At 42.7% G+C, this 23,764-nt stretch overlaps 1 protein-coding gene across 1 annotated transcript in view; it reads left to right on the top strand.

Moving 5' to 3' along the window:
• Positions 1 to 23,764, top strand: part of HSF2BP (heat shock transcription factor 2 binding protein) — a 69,933-nt gene that overhangs the window by 5,103 nt on the left and 41,066 nt on the right. The window contains exons 3-6 of the mRNA XM_054576334.1: positions 7,695 to 7,798; positions 16,452 to 16,601; positions 18,571 to 18,703; positions 22,969 to 23,086. Coding sequence (XP_054432309.1) covers positions 7,695 to 7,798; positions 16,452 to 16,601; positions 18,571 to 18,703; positions 22,969 to 23,086 — 505 coding nt within the window. The remainder of the gene's footprint in view (positions 1 to 7,694; positions 7,799 to 16,451; positions 16,602 to 18,570; positions 18,704 to 22,968; positions 23,087 to 23,764) is intronic.

The raw sequence follows: 23,764 nt of genomic DNA, 5'->3' as shown, positions 1-23,764 counted from the left end.
GCTGTGCACGTGACTTGAGAGGAAGTTTCCCTCCAGAGGACTTACACTGATACAATAACTATCAACTAGGTAGTGGGCTTCACTGTGCCTCTAGCACAGTTACTTCCTTTGGGAACCTGGGCAGGGAAGTGGTGGAGTTTGGGATAATACCGATGAAGGTGCTGCCGGAGAATCTATAGGGAATAGATGTTGAGAGAGGCATGATTTGTTAGAAGGAAAAGGGGAAGATGTTTATTAAAAAAAATTTTTTTTTGTCTTTTACTGATTTTAGAGAAAGGGGAAGGGAGAGAGGGAGAGAAGCGTTGATTCATTGCCCTTAGCATGTGCCCCAGCTGGGGACTGAACCTGCAACCCAGATGTGTGCCCTGACTGGGAACTGAACTGACGGTCTTTCAGTTTGCAGGACGATGCTCAACCAACTGAGCCACACCGGCCAGGGCAGAAGGGGAAAATGTTTTAGACTAGAATGATGGTTTGTATGGAAGCCACCAAAAGGCATGCGCAGCATTGATTGTGGGTTAATGAGCTAGATTTTCTGCTTGACACATGGAGCACGGATTGGGGTATAGTTGAATCTGTAAATCCAGTATCTGGATCACCTGTTGGCCTGCTTTTATTACCTACTTTTCCTCCTGGTAGTCTTGGTAATTTTTTATTGATTAATGGACTTCTAAAATGAACACTTGCAGAGTCTCTGTGTAGTGGTGGTATTTTTCTTCAGTGGGGCCTTTTTTTCCCCTCTGGCTTCTGCCTGTCAGAACAGGGTCAGAGCAGACGACCTTAATTCAGTCAGGGATTGAGCTTGTTTGTTCCTGACTGGTTTCAGCCTTAGTTCCAGCTGGCCTATGTCTAGTTCATTCTTCCTTGCAGGGTTTCAGTCTTCAAGGGGGTCCAACTGAGTTTGAGCTGTTTCCCAGCATCCTTCCATCTTGGTGGGCTCCATTCTGATTTTGATCTCTTTAGTGCCAGAGACTGACTGTGGCTCTGTTTGCATCCTGGCCCCTCTTCATTCCGCCCGCCCGCCTGCCAGCTGGTCTCTCTGTGCCCCCGGCACACTGCTGAGCGCCGGGAGGGGAGAAATAGCTCTGGGGGCAGCTCTTTCATTATTCTGTGCTCCTCTCTTTGCCAGGATGAGGACCCACCCTCAGTCTCGGCTGTCTGATAGCTCTGTACTTGATAGGTATTTCCCTAGCCCGACGAGACTGTTGGCCGCTCTGCTCAGCTCTGCTGCCCCTGTGCCTGTGCTGCTTTTGAATGTGCAGGTGCCCAGAGAAGAATGGCTGGAAAGCCGTGCCTGCTTACGTCACGGGCTTTGGTCCTCGACTCCTGTGTGCTTTGGAAGCTCTCGGATACCTTCTCATGGTTTTGTTTGTTTAAATTCTGCTTTCTAGTTATTCTTGGTCACTGGCGTAGCAGGAAATGGAGTCTTTCCATGTGTGTTGTTGTGATTTTTAGATTGTAAAAATATATTGTAATGCCATATAGAAAGGAAAGACTATGAGACGTTCCAAATTAAAGAAGCTGAAAGTATGTGATTAAATGCAATACCTGACCTTACAATGGATGCTGTACCCTGAAGGAAAAAAATAAAGGGAAATTTTGGGTCATTTGACAAAATCTGAATGTCAGTTACAGATTAGGTAAAGTATTAATATTAATTTTCCTGGGGTTGATGACAGTATATATAGCAGGCGTCTAAGACATGACCTGTGTTTTTGGGAGATAGTCACTGAAGTATTCAGGAGTGAAGGGCCATGATATAAGTGTGTGCCTTACCCTCACATGGCTCCAGAAATACATTGCATGTGTGTCTGTGTCTGGCAGGAAGGGTGAGCAAGTGTTGGGGATGTTGGTAGCAGGGAAGTCTGGGCAAAGGCTGTATGGATATGAAATTATTTCCAAATGAAAAGTTTAAAAACATATTGTAAAATAGAAATCCTAATTAAATACTGACAGAACCGTAAGTGTCCCTGCTGTCCTCTTGGGTTCTTAGCAGTGATTCCTGTACTGCGTGATTTCTGCAGTGTTTGTGGGGATGATTTGACATTAAGTTTCCAAGAGTTGGATGTTGATGAGAAGAGAGGGGGACCTCTGCTTCAGTTCAGGGAAAAATTATTTCTGGTCCATAGAAATGTGAACTAGAGAGACTCATGAAGAGTGGGACAAATGTGTGAGTGCCAGGAAGAGATTATTTAATTTGACCAAAAGTGATTGTGGCCCAAATGGATAAGAGCAGAGTGTATCACATCCATGTCCTGGCAGGAAACAAAGGAGATTAAAAAAAAGAATATAATGAAGGGATGGCAGAGCAAGCTGTGGGCACGGTTTGGGGAGCCAGCCCAAGGCTAGCATAGCCCCAGGAACTAGGAGGTGGGGTGCCATCGCTTCCCCTGAGCCTGAAGGAGTAGCAGGAGAGCCCCCAGACTCACAGGAGGGTAGGCACTCAACAGGACCACAGCCTTCACCAGAAGGTGAAGTTACTGCTGACTTGGTGCATTGGGGGACATCACTGTCCCAACCTCAGCCTCCCGTCCTTGTTTCTGGTGGGACCCACCACTCTCCAAATCCAACAGGAAGCTATACGCAAGGGAAGCTGGTTGCTGCGGACTCTGACTTCATCCTCTTTGGGGCCTGGAGCAAGTTGGAGACTTGTCTTGAATACAGGGGACTGGGAAAGAACAAAACAGTCTCCCTCGGACTTATGGCCAGAGGAGGTTGAACGGTAGCCAAGAGCATAGAGACATTATTGGAGTAGATCACTCCTGAGCCCCAGTTGTTAACATTGTGTTTGTAGTCGTATGCCAATAAATGAAATGCAAGTGAAATGGCTCTGATTTGGGAAAGACTTTTAACAGTTCATTTGAGTTCAGCAAGATGGAGCATAGTTTTATTGTGATATTTAAAGTCTTCCTGTAAATGTAGTCGATAAGTCAATCTGATAGATATTATCTGCTGGGTATTTGTCAGGCACAGCTAGGTAATGTGGGCATGTAAAAAAGGAGAAGAATGAATCACCTTTTTTTTTTTTTTTTTTTTTTTGATAATTTGCAGGTAGACTGAGGCGTTCTCACATGCAGGTGTGAAAAATTAGTGATACAAGGTAATGCCAGGTACATTGGCAGCGCCAGCGTAGGACAAATCCCTGTTAGTCACACATTTTCTTCATTCTGTAAAAGATTACTCCAGTGGCATTTATGTTAGAAAAATAGTGGTTTTTGGAAGCAGATTTTTGGCAGTGCAAGAAGAAAAAAATGCTGTTTCCATGTTCTGCTTCCAAGCTCCCACCCCCCACCCCTTTGGTTTGTTGTAGAAATTTGACAGCTAATTAAAGTGTTGTTTGGTTGGCTTAGAATGGGCCCTGGGATTTCAAATACATTAAAACTGAGGGTTTAAAAAAAAAGAAATCTTGAATATTCTAATTTTTTTGCTTGTTCAACGTACATTTTCAACATGCTGCCTCTGACACTGAGATGGGAGGAAATTAAGTTAAAATGAGGTCTTAGGCGGGCCCTAGTCCTCCTTAGAAGAGGCAGAAATTTGGACACAGAAACAAATGCACACAGCGCGAAGATGATGGGACGAGATAGATGAGGGCGGTGGTGGCTGGAGCTGTGCTGCCCCAAGCCAGAGGGTGGGGGAGGAAGGAAGGGTCCTTCCCCTGCAGGTTTCAGAAGGAATTTGGCCCATTAACATCTTGATTTCAGACTTGTAGCTTCCAAAACTGTGAGAGAATACATTTATTTCTGTTCTAAGCCACCTAGTTTGTGTGGTACAGGTATCCCCCACTTTTTGAAAGTTTGCATTCCAACACTTACCTTTAAGAAAAGACCTACATTGGTTAGTACCTATTCTTGCTAATTGAAAGCAATGCAAAGACAATTTCTGCTTTTATAAAAAAAGGCTGAAAGTGAAAAGAGCATCATTCGCTTTGCAGCGAGTGGTCATGGAGGCAGCGCGCACCTAGGGCAGGGAGAGCGGTCCCGCCGGAACCGCACCCAGCATCTTACCCTCAAGCCGCCTGGGCTTCAGCTGAGTCTGTTAGCACCTGGGCTTTATATCCATTTATTTGTGCATCCGTTAGCAAGACGTGTCCTAAGGTAATTGCTTTTTCACTTGACATCATTTTGGCTTATGAAGGTTTCATAGGAACACTCTCCTTTTCCGTTGCGGGGGAAGTCTGTATCAAGAAATGAATACCCTCCAAATCTCAGCTCAGACTAAAGGTGGAATCCCATCAGTTGCTAACCCTAAATTCTTTTCTAGACCTATTAGAGAGTGATAAGAAAGTAAAAGTTAATGGCTTTTTAAAAGATTTTACTTTGGATTTGAGACCTTTTCCTTAGTTATTTTGATCAGAGACATATTTTCATATTAATATGAAACAACTGTTAATTTATTCTAGACATGCCAAGTGATAAAGGTCAGGAGCTTTGATTCCTTTTGTATAGTTTAAATTAGTGTTTTTATTTATAGCTCTCTATCCTGCCCATACATAGTTCTCTGTACCTTTCCTGTGAATCAGTTGAGCATTAAGAGATACAGTCATTCTCATGTTATTAAAACGATCAAAAAGGATTCTAAAATTCACAAGATACATAGATATTGAAATGGCCTGTTATTTAGATGTTTGCATTCTGTCTGGGCCGCCCTTTGATTCAACTAGCAGTAAAATGGAGATTTCTCCTTCATTTTGAATGCTAAAGATTAGCTGTTGAAATACATTGTAGGCTGAATGGCAGCTCCTTCCCTATTCTAATAGTGAGGCTGGGCAAGATAATCTTGACTATATATAATATTTCATTCACTGCTCATATTATTCCTGGCTCTGATTTTTTAAAAAATTGCAAAAGTAATCTCATTATAGAAGAATGAAACATAATCAAAATAGTTGTGTTTTTATTCAGGGATTAGCAGAAGGAAGTGAAATATATAAAGAAGTGAAATTTATTTTTGATTTTTTTTTTAAAGATTTTATTTATTTTTAGACAGAGGGGAAGGGAGGAAGAAAGAGAGGGAGAGAAGCATCAATGTGTGGTTTCTTCTCAAGCCCCCCTACTGGGGACCTGTTCTGCAACCGAGGCAGGTGCCCTGACTAGGAAGTGAACCAGCGACCCTTTGATCCACAGGCTGGCGCTCAATCCACTGAGCCACACCAGCCATGGCTGAAGTTTATTTTTGTGACAAATGTTTATGAAGTGCCTACTACATGCCCTATGGTGTTTTATGTGGCAGGCATGGTGTAGGCAAAGCTGAAAATGCCAGTGTGTCCGAATTTCTTCGTTGAAGTCCTAACCTCCTGTATCTCAAAATGTGACTTTATTTGGAAACAGGGCTTTACAGAGATAATCAAGTTAAAATGAGATAATTAGGATGACCTCTAATCCAACATACAAAGTATGTTCTTTTAAAAGGGAATTTTGGACACAGCGATACGTATAGAAGGAAGATGACGTGAAGAGACCGAAAGAGAAGGTGAACCAAGGATAGAGGTCTTCACAGCTCTTCGTAGGAACCGACTCTGCTGACACCTTGGTCTCAGACTTGAAGCCTCTAGAATTGGGAGACAAAAAATTTATTGTTGAAGTCAAAAAAATAAGTAAATAAAGAAAATGCAAGGGGGCAGTTTTGTCAGGAGGCGGCAGCAGTGGCAGTGCTCCCATCTGGCCACAAGGCGGTGGCCTTGCACTGAGGAAAGCGGTGCCCTCTCCTGGAGAGCCCGTGGGGGGCCCGGGGACCATCCCGGGCACTGACTACACGCTGTGGGGTGGCTCCGGTAGAGCGGGCTGTTTTAGCCCTGTGCTTTTGTTATGTTAGCCTACAATGAGGTGGTCCATAGCTAGTGAGAGATTATGAAATTACCATGAGTCAGAATTCCTACAGATTTTTACACATAATAAGGCTTGTAGAATTGTAATTTCCTATTTTCTTTACTGTGTTTAAGTAATATGCAGTTTAATAATAGAAGAAACATTTAAAGTTAACTGCAGAAAATTTATACCAGTAACTTGGTCTTAGTTCCTTTTTTTCATTTTGTTTCTTTGTCTGTGACCAGTTCCTATTTCATATGTAATTATAAGTAACATCTGTAAGTATATGTCTCCATTTAGCATTGTTCCAAAAGTCAACTGTGTAATTTTCCAAGCATAGCACTTGATTGATAGTTAATTCTTGTGTGGTCAGGATTAGTGGGACCAAAGAAAGAATGCCAGTGAAAGTCACGTTGTGGCATAAGACATCATAACAGGGCAGAAGAAAAACGATTTAAGGGAGAAGAAATAATCTCATGTTTCTTCACCCTGGTTTCTAAGAAACACCTTTTAAAAGAGCTTCGCCGTTTTCATAATCTCTATCTGAATATTTAGCTTTAGGTTTTAGTTTTCCTTCCAGTACAAAGGGTCTCTAGGAAATACACACTCCCTCCATTCTCCACAGCCTTTGGGCTGCCCTTGTTGTTCTTGGCAGGCCCTCTGAGCTTCTTGTTTGGCCTTCCGCTTGCCCTCTCTCTTGAGACCCCAAGGTTACAAAGCCACACCCCTTCTCTTTTGTCTGCTCCTCGCTGGAGGAAGTGTCTGTAGGCCACATTTCTCTACGGTGAAGTAATGTTCCATTTATTTAGGGGTCTGTTCTCTCAGGCTCTCTCACCATCTCTGTTTTTCTGCCCTTTAGCATTCCTACAGCTGGCTTCCCTCAATTGCTCTCACTAGTTGTGTGCTGATGTCATTTAGTTAGTGGTGACAGACCAGGCTGTTGTCCCAAAGCAGTTGTCCTCCACGTCCGTTCCCAGACCAGCAGCATTGGCCTCACCGGGTGACTTAGAAGAAACGCAGTCTCAGGCTTTACCTCAGTCCTACTGAGTCAGTCTGAGGACTGGACCCAGCCTGTGTTTGAACAAGTCCTCTAAAGTCTGAGAATTGCTGTCCTCGGCCATCGCTGCTTTAATCAGAGAACCGACACCATTAGCTCTGAGCACACATGTCCTCCCAATCTTGGTACATGTCGGCATACATACTGATGATTTCTCAGCCCTCGGAATCAGGGCACTTACATTTTTAAGTTAGGTATGGCTTTTCGAATGCCAGTATTTCTGCTGCAAAATGCTCTTCATTTAAAGTGCTAATACGTTTGATTTTAAATTCATGTGGATGTCTTTTTGGATTTCTATTGGTCATTTAAATCATCTAAGTGAATATGGTGTAGAGGAAGCGTTTCATAGTCCCCACCTTTCACTGTAGCCTTTTCCTGTCTCCATCACCATTTCTCCTCCATTGACTATGACTGCAGCTGTCCCATTGAGTCACTCTGCCCGTTGGAGAGACCAGCTTTGTGAATCAGCTCCGGCTGGCGCTGTCTACTCACTGAGCTGCCTTCTGCTTTTTCTGGAGCAGATACAAGTTTGTGCCATGAGGCAGTCGGCTTCTCAGCCCTGCCTCCAGTCCTTTAAATACACACTTTCTTAAAGCCTGCATGTAAGTTTGGCAGTCAAGTGAGGTCCTAAAACACAAAGCAGAAAACAAAAAAGTGCTTTTTACTATGGGCTAAAAACTGATACAAACTTAAAAGGCAGGACTTTTAGAATATTGGTTATTCTTCAAGGACTAGTTATCCGTGTACATTTTTCAAGAGATCGGGCAAAATGGATGCTTAAGAGACATTAGTGATTTGAAATAGTGGGTATTTATGTCTCTTTCTTCTAGACCTGGAAAGGAAGGAGCAAGAATTAGAGCAACTGAGAATGGATTGTGAGCACTTTAAAGCCCGCCTAGAAACCGTGCAAGCCGACAGCATGAAAGAGAAGAAGGTATGATGCCCACAGACTGCTGCTTAAAGCGCCAGCATCGTGGCTGTGTCCGCGCTCAGTGGTGGTGGCGGCAGCCTTTTTAGCCTTTAGGCCCTAGGGGACGGTATTTTTAAATGGATGGATTCTGAATGGGTTGGAAAAATAGTTGAACACTTGGATTTTATAACCATTTAATGTGGAGATTATTTACTTGGTGCCTTTTAATAGGTAATTGCTGTTAATTTTTATGTTTAAAGGACCATTCCAAAACACAAAAATTCATAAAAGTTTTGAAAACACATTGTGCACATAATTTATATTCAGAGGTAGAGATATTAAATCAGAAATATTTGTAATTAGGGGATTAGTTACTGATATTTTAAAAATAATTGTACTATTAGGGGAGACTAATATTACTTTAAAATTACACATTTATTTTTTTATGTGGAAGAATTATTTCTTCTGTAAAACAAACTCTTCTGCCATTTATGGTAAAATATGGAGGTTGAATGTATTTTTACTTTTGAATAGTAAAACAGAAATGGTACTAGTAATAACTAGCTAGCGTGTACTGTTCACTGCATGCTGGCAAGCGGTCAGCAGCTGTGCCCGCATCTCAGTCCCCCGGCACAGCTGGGGCAGTGGGCCCTGCTCCTCTGCAGGAAGGTCCCCTGCCTCTGCGCTAAGCTTTGTTTCGTAGTCTTCGTATGCGAAGGGATTCTGAGTGTGGCTCAAAGAGGATTTCCAACACGGGGATTTTGTATAGACTTTAATACTGAGCAAATCGAAAAGGTTAGGGCAAGAGTTTTAGTCTCAAAACTGAGTTAGGTGGAACATCACATCCTGAAAGGTGAAATTTTAGCTTTGACATATTCTGCTTAGATCATAATAAACTAAAATTGCAGTGTGGTGAATGTGGTTCTAAAAGTTGAAAGGTCCTATGAGCTGAAAGAAGATGACCAGCAGTCAAGGAATTTGATCAATGTTAACAGTGCAGCCCATTGGTTCAGTTCTTAAATTGCTGAGATCTCCTTGTTAAGGCTGAAGTTTCAATTAAACAGAATCTTAGATTTCCTGTTTTGTTTTCTTTTAAAATTTAAAACATAGGTAAAATGCATGTTTGCTGGCATGTTAGAGAGATGTAATGCTTAAAAATAAGCTGTTCTGCTGAAGTGCCAGTGTAGAGGACAAAAGGCCATGGTGAGGCAGCTTCGCATCGCCATAGTGTTATTGCCCTCACACTCGACCTTAGTTAAAGTGGGAATATTTTAGGTTAACCTGTTTCCAGTTAAGTTTGCTGTTTAGTAGGCCTGCCGATATAATTCCAGTGTGTGTAACAAGGCCATACCTCTTCATGCTGTGGAGAACTTGCAGCTGCTTTTTCTGTGGTCTCTGTCCAGGTCTGCACAGGTCATGTGCCAGACTCTGGGAGCTTATCTTTAGAGTTGAAGAACGAGGAAAGAATCCAGGGGCTGTACCCTAAATCAGCGTATTGCTAATAAGTACTTCAGTGTGAGTGAAAGCCGTTGGGGAGAGGCGGGAGCTCCTGAATCCAGTGTGTATGAAAAGATCAGATCACAGAGTATGGACTCATTCATAAAGCAGCAGCTCCCAACCCCTCTAGAGAATGGGGACTGGAAGAAGGAAAATTTGGTTCCTAACCTCAGTGGTGGTTGAGTCGGATCAGTGGAGGAGGCCAGCTGGGCCTTGATGCGATCTAAGGGACTGGCACAGAAAGACCTTGCAAAGTAGCCTTTGAACTCTGGAGAAGAAAGAGCCCAGCTTTCACAGTGTAGGTGAAACTGTCACAGGGTGTCGAGACGGCTTTTCGGCTTTTCGGCTTTTCGAACGACTGTGCTGTCACTTTAAGGTTAGAGGAGGCTTTCCACACAGCTCCCGCTGGCAGACCTTTTTCAGTACCTGGTGGCTTTTCTGCATGTGAAATGGTCACCAACAGGGCCCCGTTGCCCTGTGTTCTTGAGGAGCAGGCCTTTCTGGTGGCGTTGCCTGTGGTTTCGTCCTCTCTGTGTGTTGCTCTCGGATAGCATGCACCTTTCACAGTCAGTAAACTAACTCAAGTATAGACTGCCAGTTTTTTTGTTATCTCTATTTTTAATTTGGTAGGAAAGGGTTTACTACTTTTATGCTGATAAAAGGAAAGTTGCAAACTTTGTACATTATTTCAGAACACTTTTTAAAAGAAAAATTAACCGATAGTATAGTTGAGTTAAAAATCAGAAATGAACTACAGATTTTTGAAGGAATCTTGAAAGCGTTCTTGTTACCCTGTAATGTATCAGTATGCACTTTAAGCTGGAAAATATATCAGGGTTTGAGTATTGTTTATTTTAAAAGAGCTTTATTGAGATATATTTTATATACCACAAAATTCATCTGTTCTACCAGTATGGTTTGATACTTTTTAATAAATCTATGCAGTTGTATAACGACATCCCAATCCAGTTTTAAAAAAAATTTTAGTTATTGATTTCAAAGAGAGAAACATCTATTTGTTGTTCCACTTACTAATGCATTCACCGGTTGATTCTTGAATGTGCCCTGATTGTGTATGGGGATGATGCTCTAACCAACTGAACTACCTGGCCAGGGCCCCAATCCAGTTTGATTTTTGGTAAAAAAATTATTTTGAGATAATTATAGATTCACAAGAAGTAGCAAAAAGTCCAGGGAGGTCTCCTGTACCCTTACACAGTTTCCCCAGTGGTAACATCTTGCGCAACTACAGGACAAAGTAAGAACCAGGAAATTGACATTGATTTTAGCTGTAGGTTTTTTTGTAGATGCTTTTGTCTGTCTCTATAGATTTCCTTTTTCTGAAAATTTTATAGAAATGGAATCATACAATACATAGTCTTTTGTGTATGGTGTAATGTTTTGGAGGTTCATTGATGTTAGCTTACACTGTTTGTTTCTTTTTAGTGCTGAATAATAATCCATTCGCTGGATAGATCACATTTTCTTTATCCATTCACTAGTTTATAAATAAAGTTAGATTATTTCCAGTTTTTGAGTATTATGAATGCTGCTGTGAACATTCATGTACAAGTTTGTGTGTGGACATATATTTCAGTTTTTCTTGGGGAGATATCTAGAGGTAAAATAGCTGGCTTGTATGGTGAGCATATGGTTAATTTTCTGAGAAAGTGCTGAACTATTTACTGAAATTTATATCATTCTATATTCCACACAACAACGTATGAAGGTCCTACTGTTTCCATATTCTTGTGAACACTGGTATTTTTGGTTCTTTGGATTATAGCCATTTTAGTGTGCATGTAATGGTATCTCATTGTGGTTTTAGTTTGCACTTTCCTCATTACTAGTTAAGTCAAACATCTTTTCATGTGTTTATTATTAATATGTATAGTTTATTTGGTTAAATATCTACTTGAATCTTGTGCCTATTTTTAATTGGGTGGTTTATTTTACTTTTGAGTTAAAAGATTTCATTATATATTCTTTATGCAAATCTTTTTTAGAGAAATGATTTAGAAATATTTTCTTTTAGTACATGGCTGACTTTCCACTTTCTTAAAGCTGTCTTTTGAAGAAAGTTTTAAATTTTGATATTCAATTTACTTTTTTTAATGGATCATGATTTTGTTGTGATATCTAAGAAATGTTTGCCTAACGCAAGTTCACAGAAGCCTTCTAGAAATTTTACATTGAGATCTATGATTCATTTTGAATTAATTTTTTTCACATACAACTATCTACTTGTTTTCAGCATCATTTTTTGAAAAGACAGTTTTGGCATTGAATTGCTTTGGCATCTTCGTTAAACTTGATTGCCATAAACGTTAATGTTTCACTGAACTATTATGCATCTGTTCTTACGCCAGTGTCACACTGGTTTGATTTTTATAGCTTTATGGGAAGTTCTCGTTTTTGAAATTAGTGTTAGACCTCTTATAGTATTATTTTTAAACTTTGCATTCCCATATCAATTTTGGAATCAGATTATTACTTTGTAAAAAAAAAAAAAAGACTACTGAAAATTTGATAGGGATTGTGTTGACTCTATGAATCATTTGGGAAGAATTACCAATTTACCAATCTCAAGTCTTCCAACCTATGAACATAGTGTGTTTTTCCATTTACAGGCTTACCGCAGAGATATTGTAGATTCCATTCCAGACCACTGTAATAAAGCTAGTCACACAAATATTTTGATTTCCCAGTGCATATAAAAATTTATGTTTATACTGCAGTCTATTAAGTGTGCAGTAAATAGCATTATGTCTAAAGAGTGTCTGTTCGTTTACTAAAAATACTCTATTGCTAGAAAATGTAACTATCATCTAAGACTTTGGTGAGGTATACTCTTTTTGCCGGTGGAGGGTCCTGCCTCAGTATTGATGGCTGTTGACTGATCAGGGTGGTGGTTGTGACAATTTCTTAAAATAAGACAACAGTGAAGTTTGCTGCATTGATTGTCCCTTCCTTCCACAAGTGATTTCTTTATAGCATGTGATGCTGTTTGATAGCATTTTATCCACAACAGCACTTCTTTCAAAATTGAAGTCAATTCTCTCAAACTCCACTGATGCCTTCTCAACTAAGTTTATGTAATATCCCAAATCTTTTGTTGACATTTCAACAGTCTTCACAACATCTTCATTAGTGCATTCCATCTCTATAAACCACTTTCTTTACTCATCCATAAGAAGCAAATCCTCATGTGTTGAAGTTTAATCATCAGATTTCAGCAATTCAATTATATCTTCAGGACCTAATTCTAGTTCTTTTGCTGTTTCTACCATATATGCAGCTACTTCCTCCACTGAAGCCTTGAACCCCTCAAAGTCATCCATGAAGGTTGGAATCAATTTCCAAATTCCCATAAATGTTGACATTTTGACCTCTTCCTATGAATCACACATGTTCTTAATGACAGCTAGAATGGGGAATCCTTTCCAGAAAGTTTTGTTTTCAATGTACTCTGCCCAGATCTATTAGAGAATTCACTATCGATGGCAGCTAGAGCTTTTACTAAATGTATTTCTCAAATTGTAATACTTGAAAGTCTAAATTACTCCTTGACCTGTGGGCTACAGAATGGATATTGTGTTAGCAAGCATGAAACAACCTAACTCTCATTGTACATCCCCACCGGAGCTCCTGAGTGACTACTTGCACTGTCAGTGAGCAGTAGTATTTGAAAGGAATTTTCTTATGAGCAGTAGGTCGGAACAGTGAGCTTAAATTATTCAGTAAACCATATTGTAACTAGATGTGCTGTCATCCAGGCTTTTTTGTCCTATTCCTAAAACACTGGCAGAGTAAGCACATTCTTAAGGGCCCTAGGATTTTCTAAGTGGTAAATAAGCATTGGCTTCAACTTAAAGTCACCAACTGCATTAGCTCCTACCAAGAGAGTCAGCCTGTCCTTTGAAGCTTTGAAGCCAGGCATTGACTTCTCCTATCTGGCTAGGAAAGCCCTAGATGGCATCTTCCAATATAAGCCTGTTTCATCTACATTGAAAATCTGTTATTTAGTGTAGTTACCTTCATTAATTGTCTTAGCTGTATATTTCGGATAATTTGCTGTACTTCTACAGCAGAATTTGCTGCTTCACCTACCACTTTTATGTTATGGAGCTGGCTTCTTTCTGTAAACCTCGTGATCAACCCCTGTTAGCTTCAGACTTTTCTTCTGTAGTTTCCTCACTTCTCTCAGCTTTCATAGAATTGGGGAGAGGTAGGGCTTTGCTCTGGATTGGGGTTTAGCCAAAGGAAATGTGGCTGGTTTGATCTTCTGTTCAGGCCACCAGAAACTCTCCATATCAGCAATAAGGCTGTTTCACTTTCATATCACCTTAGCACTGTTCATTCCCACCAAGACCTTTTCCTTTGCGTTCACAGCGTGGCTAACTGGTGCAAGAGGACTAGCTTTCGGCCTGTCTCAGCTGCCCATATGCCTTCCTCGCTGAGCTTAGTTGTTTCTAGCTTTTGATTTAAAGTGAGAGATGTGTGACTCTTCTTTTCACTGGAACACTTAAAGCCATTGTAGGGTTATAAATTGGCCTAAATTCAATACTATTGTGCCTCGGGGGAGAGACGGGAATGGCTGGTCAATAGAGCAGTCACAACATACGACATTTCTTAAGTTTACTGTCTTAAATGGGTGCGGGTACCATTTGTTGCTTCCCACAACAATTACAATAGTAACATCAAAGATCACCGATCACAGATCATCATAACAAATATAATAATAAAAAAAAGGTTTGAAATATTGGGAGAATTACCCAAATATGATACAGGGACATAAAGTGAGCGAAATTGGGAAAAATAGCACCAATAGACTTGCTTGACCAGGGTTGCCACAAATCTTTAACTTGTTAAAAAAAAACACAGTATCTGAGTGCAATGAAATGAGGTCTGCCCATATTTAAATCCTTTCTTTCCCTCAATAATGCTTTGTAGTTTTTATTGTACAGGTCATGAACTACCTTTCTTAGGTTTACATTTTTTTTTAAAGATTTTATTTATTTTTAGAGAGAAGGAAAGGGAGGGAGAAATAGAGGGAGAGAAACATCGATGTGAGAGAGAAACATCAATCTGTTGCCTCTCGTATGTGCCCTGACTGGGACGGAACCCGCGACCCAGGCCTGTGCCCTGACTGGGAATCAAATCGGCAACCTTTGGCTTTGCGAGACAATGCGCAACAACTGAGCCACACTGGCCAGGGCCCTGTTTTGTTTTTGATATTGTGAATGGAGTTGTTTTCTGTGAGGATTTTCTCTTTTTTTGATATTGCTGTACTACGGGTGCAGTTCTTTGTCAGGGCATGTCTGCCCGTAGCCACCACGTGGGACCATCCTGAAGACAGCCCTGCCTGGTCACTTTCAGCAGCTGGAACGTGGTCTTGAAGAAGAATGACCACAGCCAGGCTCACTGAAATTCAGACTGCTCCAATCGTGAGAAAAGCTAGAATCTTTTCTTAAATTTTTATTTATTTATTTCCCCCTTTTTATTGAATTTATTGGGGTGATGGTGAATAAAATTATATAGGTTTCAGGTCTACAATTCTGTATCACATCATCTGTATTTTGTATTGCGTGTTCATCACCCCAAGTCAAATCGCCTTCCATCACCATTTATCTCCTCTCTACCCTCTTCTTCCTCCTCCTTATCCCTCTTTCCCTCTGATAGTCACCATACTGTTTTCTTTTTCTGTTAGGTTTTTTTTTTCTTAATCCCCTCACCTTTTTCACCCGGGTCCACAATCCTCTCTTAAAGGAAATGCTGTGACCCAGTCTTTTTCATATGTCACCATGACTTAAGTGGCTTCAGCAATAGACACCTGAAAAACGAACCTAGGAATCCTGCTAGATTACCATTATGAAGTCAGACTTTAAGAACCCAGAGTTGAAAAATCCCATAAAACAGTGTCAGCAGGTCTCATTAGCTCCATGACCACTTTTCTCCTAAGTAATTATGAATATACAGGGTAGGGCAAAAGTAGGTGTAGAGCTGTTCATATGGAAAAAGACATGCATGTTACGATTGGTACAGTAGGACTGTCATAACTGCAAACCTTGTTTTGCCCACGCTGTATGTAGGAACGTGTATGAAGTTCTGTAGGCCAGATGCATCCTCTCCAGGTGGATAGGAATGGGCTGCTCGAGGCCAAGGTATGAGGTCAACAAAGTTTGGTTCGTGGCCCCACTGTCCTCTTTTCTCCCCTAGACAGAAAGCCCCATGACCTTGTCCTGCACTCTCACCTCTCTAAACGAAGAACCTGGAACATCCAATATACTTTAATTTTGTGGGCTATTGAGCTAATTATACTTCGGAATAAATTAATGTATGTTTTTATATTTTTAAGTTTCTCTCTTATTAAGGAAATGCTGGCACCTTCTAAGGGAGTTTCAGGCAGCACGGACTAGTGGGACTGGGGACGGTGGTCAGGGAGGGCAGCAGTTCCCACGTCCCCCAAGAGCCACCCAGAGGCGAGCCTTCAGGAGTGCGTGGCGGTCAGAGGGGCGCCGGGTGGACAGCTCACTGTCTCTCTCCTTGGCGGGAGCCCTGGCTCACGCTCTCCAGGGGCGCCCTCAGAGGCCGCTGTTGGGAGAGTGAGAAGTCTCTCCTAGCCTCCGCCTTCCTGAGGCCCAGCCGGCCCGAGGGGGCCCTTCCTTTGCGCTCCCCTCCTGGCGCTCCTCCCGTCTTTCCCACTGGTCCCCGCTGTGTCCTGTGGCATTCTTACAATGGGACGAGCCATTTGGAAGCAGCAGGCTCCTTTATGACAGTGCTGCTCTGTGTGAGGTCGCTTGTTCAGGTGTCCCAGCTGGTGCGGGTCCTGGGTATAGCCGCTTGGGACCTGAGGTGCCTCATGTTTTCATTTGACTTAAAGAAGATGAAATTGTGGCCCCACTGCTCCCTTTTCTCCCCTGGATGAAAAGTTTCCCAGTCTTGGCAGTATTTATAAACTCTAATGTAATAGGATGTTCTTTTCTAAGAGTGTTAATTTTGCCTCTGAAGTTTATTTTTAAAATATGGATTATGGCTTTCTAAGGATTAGTTTTCATTTGCCAACTGTTTTCTATAATTCTGTGCGCATTTCTTTTCTTTAAAATATCACCGAAAGAGAAAACATGAGATATTTCAAAGTTGAATGCTATTCATTTTCCTGATTTTGTTTTGATTTCAGGAGAAACTGGCTCTTCGCCAGCAGCTGAATGAAGCGAAGCAGCAACTTCTGCAGCAGGCGGAGTATTGCACGGAGATGGGGGCCGCGGCCTGCACCCTGCTCTGGGGCGCTTCCAGCAGCGAGGGCGTCGTCAAAGCCATTTTGGGAGGAGTAAGCACAACCAGCTGTGCATTGTTGATGAGGGTTTGTGCGGCCCGGGAGGGAACAGCGTGTCTGTTAGAGCTTACGGGCTGCATCCATTTCTGTTGTTCATTCATCAGACAGTTTGGGGCATTGGCTGTGTGGGGTCCGCTGTGACCTGGTGCCCTGGCGGTCTGTAAAATGAATGCGGCAAGATCCCAGAAGCTGTAGGGCGTTTGTGGCCATAGTCCCACTTAAGTATAATTCCTTGGCACTTGCATACATTTAACAAAGTTTAAAGTGCTTTTACATATGTTATCCATTGGGTAACGCAATGTTTAACTTACTGAATGTTATATGTGATTTAACGTATACATGTTAATAGCACACACACACACACACACACACACACACACACCCCTCCCCCTCCCCCCCGGAACTCCACAGAAGGAGAGAGATTTGAGGTGGGCCTTGATTAACCTGAAGAGGCAGTGATGGCATAGAATGGGGAGGGTAGCCCATGAGGAGAGAAACGGCATATCGGAGGCATCAGGCAAACTTTGAAGTTTGTTTACAGACAGTGACAGGGTCCGTTGACAGAAAGTGGAGGGTTGTGTGGCGAAGTCATGGGGAGAGAAGGCTTAGCAGGTCGGGCGGAGTGTGACCCCAGCGCAGGCTGATGGTGCAGTCTCGGACGTGGGAGGACTGGGGTCCTGGGGGTGGAAAGTGGGTGGGACAGGAGGAGAGTTTGGGAAGGTTCACCCGGCAGAGAGTGCGGGCAGGTTAGAGGTGGGGGTGGGGTCTGCAGATGGGACAGGAAGACAAATTCGAGTTCCAGAGGCTTAGGCTGCAGTGAGCTGACACTCTGTAGGGGAGATGGAAGGGGAGGAGAGCCTGTGGCTGAGGCCGGTGGGCTGGCAGCGTGGACTCGACAGCTGACAGAGTAGACGGAACCAAGGAAGACGGAGGCACGAATCTGGGAGAATGGGGTGTCCTGAACAGTAACAAAAGCCAGCAGGGGATGTTTGGCCAGAGGCCAGTGATAAACTGCTTATCACTTTAAAAAATTACAGTTGTGCTGGACTTTCAAGAGACTACATGTATTTTTAAGTGTATTGCGCTTTACTGCGATGTAACTTACCACAAGTTCACCCGTCCATAGTGGGCCACTGAGGGGTGGTGAGCTGACTTCCAGGCTTGGGCAGCATCACCACGGTCCAGGCGCAGAACGTGTGTGTCGCCCTTGGAGCTCCCCGGTGCCCTGGTTTCCCCACAGCTCCTCAGGGAAGTGCTGCAGGAGCTCTGCAAACTTGGAAATACTTTTTGCCAAGTCACGAACTGCCAGATAAGCCTGTTCACTGTCTTTATTTCTCTTACATGTTGAGATTTCAGTTAAGATTTTATTTGAAAAGCAGTTTTGCCAAAGGTTTGAAAACCTCTGGTTTCATGCCTAAAACAGAGGACATATTTTTCCAGTACATCTTTGGGTGAATTCATCCCAGTACTTCCATTATTGTGCGAATTTTGAACTGTTTCCCGTGTATGTGTGTGTATTTAATCCTCACCCAAGGACATGTTTATTGATTTTAGAAAGGGAGGGAAGTGGGGGTGGGGGTGGGGGGAAGAGGTCCGTGTGGGAGAGGAACATCCGTTGGTTGCCCACCATACATGCCCCGCCTGGAGATGGGACCCGCAACCCTTTGGAGCTCAGGGTGACGCTCCAACCAACTGAGCCATCTGGCCAGGGCTCCCATATGTATTTTTATTTTATTCTTTGAATTAGTCTTCAAGGTAGTTTTTCTACTAGTAGTTCTATTAAGCAAATAAAGCAAAGCCTTTTTTCCTCATCTTTTCAATAGAAACTTTTAATGAGGAATAGATTTTTAAATATTGCTCCTGTAATTGACACCAGGGTCTGTCTTGTGTATCCTGCATTTTTAAAATGTTTTCATACTGGTATTTGTGAAAGGGAATGATATTCTCATTTCTAAACTTTCAGGATAAAGCTTTGAAATTTTTCAACATCACTGGTCAGACAATGGAGAGTTTTGTGAAGTCCCTGGATGGGGATGTGAAGGAGCTCGATTCTGATGAAAACCAGTTTGTTTTCGCTCTGGCTGGAATTGTAACAAGTAAGTAATTCTTTTAAACACAGTAACTGTGTTAAGTAGGTCCTAGAGCAGTGATGGCTATCAGGGACGTGAGGATAAACATTTCTAAGGAACTTTTTCAAACGCGGCCCTTACCCTGGAGAGTCTGGTTCCGTGGATGCGGGGTGGGTACCGGGTGTGTGAGCTGCAGCTCATCACGCAGGTTGTTCTGATAGTGCAGTCTTGTTGAGCAAAGATGACTGGTCACAGGAAGTGCGGGAGAGTTTGCACATTCAAGTCTGTGCGACTGCAGAAGTCGGAACAAAACTGTATGTGGAGCTGCTTAACATTGGGAGTTATTGTCACTTTATTAATGTCTAGTTAAGTAAAAGCTTATGTGAAGCTAAGCTATTGCTGTTGTGGTACAGTAACTAAAGAACTCCAAAGCCTAAACTGCCCCTTTAGTAAAATTCTCCCGAAAGTTACAGTTATGATAGAATGTTGTGGCGCAGCTGCTGTAAAGAATAAAAGCAGACAAATAACTGACCTCACAGCATAGGAGAAGCGGAATGTACTAGCGAGGATGGAGGCTCTTTGTTCCCAGTCAGTGAAACGGTTAGATTGCTGTGACTTATTTTTACATTGCCTTTTCATCTCTGCTGTTTATCTTAGGGTAATTCTTTGCCACTAAAGAGAGAACGTTTATCTTTCCGCATGGCATTATCCTTTACCTACTGAAGTATTGACGAGGCAGGGCCTGTGCAGACCTTGTCCCTTCATAACTCCTTCTGGTCCTCTGGGCAGACGTTTGAACTCGTGGTTCCCAGGCCCACCCCGGTGCCCCCAGCGCTCTAACCACTGCAGGACGGCAGGCACCGTGTGCTCTCATCCTCGCACCTGCTGCTGGAGGGGGTTTGCATTGCTGTACCTTAAAAAAAATTTTTTTAACAGGATATTTGCAAATTTGATGACTAGATTTTTTGCTATCTGCAAATGACACCAAAAGTTTATGACATATGTGACTTGTCATTCTGCTGAGTTGAGAATTTGAGTTGCTTGAATTGCCAGCTGGTGTGTAGTGGTGAGGCAGTTGGCCAGTGAGCAGAGCCAGCCTGTTGCCCAGCATATGAGCTCAACTTGGCTTGTTTTTCTCTGCTTGGAGTGGCTCACACAGGAACTCTCACAGAGTTGGAATGCGGACACTTGTGCGTACGATTTTTACTTCCACACTGATGAGTTTTCCTGGTTGTATTACATACTATGATGGTTTTATTAAGGCGCTGTTTGCAGAGGCCTTGGGGGCTCATGCATCTCCAATACTAAGGGCCTGTTCCTTGGAGAGTAGGCAGTGCAGCAGAGCCCGTGGTTAGCTGTCGCTTAGATCCTCTGCCTTCTAAAACGAGGGTTCTTTTTAAGAAGTTACCTACAACAAACTCATCCTTTACAGTTTTTTTGCTCACCTTCTTGCAGTTCCCAAGTTTTGACATATGCACATTGTCATGTAACCACCAGTTAGGATGTGGAACAGTTCCATTACCTCCCCCAAATCTCCTCAGTTTCTCCCCACCCCTTCCTTTTGTAGTCACCCCACTCCTACCATCAGCCCAAGGCAGCTGCTGATCTGACACTTTGTCAGAACTTCTAGCTGCATTTTTCTTGCTGGCTTGTCTGTCATCCAGTGTGTGCTCCAGGTAAGCAAGTGCCTGCCTCACATCTCTTCTTGGAGCCTCTGTCTTTTCTTATTTCTTGTATTAGCTGGTTGACCTCTGACCTTAGCTTTCAGATGTGTTCAAGAAGAGTTGTGATTTTACAAATTACTGTCCCCACCTTTTAACGAATTGAGGTGTAGCTCTTTCCAGCTTACTGTATCCTAAAGCAAAAACTGGAAGTCAAGGATTTGTTTAAACAGCAACGCTGTTAGATTTCTTACTCATCTGTAGTCACCGTCCTTAGTAATAGGTCAGTATAGTGAAAGGGTCTGGATTTTCAGGCCCAGCGAGTCCACTGTCCCACGACATAAGGTCTCTGAGTTTCCTGTTCCTCATCTGCGAAGTGGAGCAGTAGTACCTGTTCTAATGGCCTTATGCACTGTTGTAAATATTCTCCTGAACTGCGGTAGGCGACGCACATTGTGAACCAAGCTGCTGTTCAACATAAGAGATGTGATTGTTTGCAATAACTTGTATAAGGGGACAAATGAAGAAGATAAAAGAAGATGACAGATTGTTATCACAGTCCTACGAAGATTAACTTGCGTATCTTGCAAGTGGAAAACTTATTTTTCTAACTGCTTTTTCTGTTTTTCGGTTACTTGAAAGTCATAGTTACACTCCTTGCCTCTTTATTCTATATTTATTCTTTCAAACAATATTAGATAATAATTTCAGAATCAGAATTGCTTTTGACTATTGAAAATTTATGGACAGGACTGGATGCAGCTTATCTTTCATGTACATAATTATTCCACAAAGACAGTCGAGTACCCTTGTGTCGGTGCCCATCAGTTCTCCCGGACCCCCAATGTTTCTACTTCCTGTTCCCTTCGTCCACACACTCCCACTAACACAGGGAAGCTGTGTGGTGTGTGAAAAAGGAGACAAGATGGGAATGGAGGGAGGCCGTTGCCCACTTTGCTTCTCCCACTGACCAGCCCTTTGTTCTTGTGTCTGTGACCGTTGATTTCACCTTCTGAGAACAGAGTCTTAGACCTCAGATGATGACTGAGGTCTCCCCTAGCCTGGCTTGTGTGGTTCTGCATGTTTAGGAATAAGGTGCCACTTCCGCTGCATCCTGCTAGTGACATCTTAGCCATAGGTCAGGGATAGCCCAGAGGTCTGCACCAGAGGCATGGTTTGTTGGGAGGTCATTTCTGCAAACTGGCTACCAAAGTTCATAGTGAGGCCCTGTGGTTTCCTGCGGGGTTCCGGTATGTGGTCCACTGGAGTTATATGAAGGATATTTTTCCCTGAAAATTATTTTAAGATGACTTTATGATTTCAAATATTTAGAGCTTCATTTCTCCTCCAAATAGTTCTTTAGGAAAATTAGAGTGTATCATGTGCTAGAAAACATAGTTGTCAGGTTCAGATTCATTGAACAAAGAAGTGTCCTATCAGTGGAGGGTCCTGTCTTCAGGAAGTTACAACACACCAAATAACACTGCACCAATTGATGAGGCAAAAATTGCTGGAAAAACAAGTAGAAATGGAGAAAAATGGTTAGGTTTAGGAGACTTCATACCTCTCTTGATCCTTCTCAGTGCAGGAAACAAAAATAAATATTAATGTCCAGGACCTGATTCCATGAATTGGGTAATCTGGTAGTGTGGTGAAACTTCTTATTTTGCCATTAGAATACAATTAAAGAACAAGTAAGCCATAAAATTCATCCTTAATTCCTGATAATTCTGAGCAAAGTGAAAATAGAAGAAAATGTCCTTAAACTAATAAAGGTATCTACTGGAATCATGCCTCAGGCACCATGCCACACTCAGCCGTGGTGACTTGAAACGTTTCCATTCAAGTGAGGGCAGCAAGGACGCCGCTGCCCTGCCCTCTCCCACGTGGAGGCTCACTTCCATCACAGGCTTTGCCCATTTTGAATCATGTTTTGTCATTCGACTTAGAAAAATAGGACCAACGTGTACATAGACATACTTGGGTGGCTGATGGTCCCCACAGGTGTTGGGACAGCTGACAAGCCAGTGGCAATTGCAGCAGTGTCCGCTGGATGCCGCGGTCTCCCCAGGGTCTCGGCGTGAGGGATGTGCTGGGTGCCGACCCACAATAGGATGTAAAAGTGAGGGAAAAAAGCTTGTTTTCAGAATTAGTTTTCATTCTGTCTTGGGCCTCACATTTTGGGTTTGGCATTGTGGTTCAGAGTCATTAGGATTTCACCCTAAGGATTGAGCGTAGGTGTTAGTGTCCTTGGTCCCACATAAAGGAACCAGCTCCGCCTCCTGTTTGGACCCTGGCTGCCCACAGCTGTCAGTCCAGGGTTCTGGAGCACAGGGTCCGCTTGCTGTCCCATGGTTGGCTGCAGACCTGTTTCGATTCCAGGACTCTGTTTTACCACCTAGGTGTTTGCTAATCACAAAGCACATCGCACACGGTCTGAGTAACGGCTGTGGCGCTCAGTTCTTTCTAGCTTGTCAGCTCTGCGGACAGCACCGTTTTCCTATGCCTCGCTGGCTAGTGTGTCTTCAGTAGGTCTTTGAGGAGAAAAACAGCCACACATACTTTGTCGTGGACCAACTTTTCTAGAGTCTGAAGTTAGATTTTAAACTTGGTTTTGTCTTTCTGTTGCAGATGTTGCTGCCATAGCATGTGGTCGTGAATTCCTGGTTAACTCCAGCCGGGTGCTTTTGGACACCATACTGCAGCTTCTGGGAGACTTGAAGCCAGGACAGTGCACCAAACTCAAAGTGTATGGTGGACAGTATTGAAAAGTTCATGTTTATTTACAGATAAGTCATAATTTACTGATTGGGCTTCTTTTTCAGGAAAACGCAATTAATTTGGCAGTACTTCTAAAAAAAGATAGCAGGAACAAATTGCCTGGAGAGAATTCAGGGATGTAGTCTATTCAATACTATTTTAGAAAAATAAAATAAACAAAAAGAATGTTTTCACCTTAAAGCAATCAGTAAGTTCCAAATGGTATCATGTGATACTTGAGAGTTATATTAATGACCTCAAAATGAAATTAAATTAGTATTTGTTGTGGCAGTACCTCACTTCCAGATACTAACCTCACTTCCAGATACTAACATCACTGTTCATTTACTATTGCTGTGTAACAAAGTACCACCAACTTAGTGGCTAAAATAACACCTCCTTCACAGTTCTGTAGATCAGAAGTCTTGAGTGGGCTTGACTGGGTTCTCCAGCGAGGGTCTCACAGGGCCAAAATCAAGGCATTGTCCAGGAACAGGCTTTTTAGAGCCTCTGGGCAAGAATGCATCCAGGTGCATTCAGGCTGCTGGCGGAATCCAGGTCCTTGCCTTTGTAGGACTGAGGTCCTTGTTTCCTTGCTGGCTGCCAAGTGGGGGCCACTTTCAGCTTCCAGGGCTGGCTGAATTCCTTATCGCATGACCCCACCTTG

Source organism: Pteronotus mesoamericanus, unplaced genomic scaffold (assembly GCF_021234165.1).
Source record: "Pteronotus mesoamericanus isolate MK-2021 breed Mesoamerican mustached bat unplaced genomic scaffold, CSHL_Meso_final contig_116, whole genome shotgun sequence".
In the NCBI taxonomy this organism is placed as follows: domain Eukaryota; kingdom Metazoa; phylum Chordata; class Mammalia; order Chiroptera; family Mormoopidae; genus Pteronotus; species Pteronotus mesoamericanus.
Note: the sequence above shows the minus strand (reverse complement) of the source record. Positions and strands in the feature narration are given on the sequence as shown.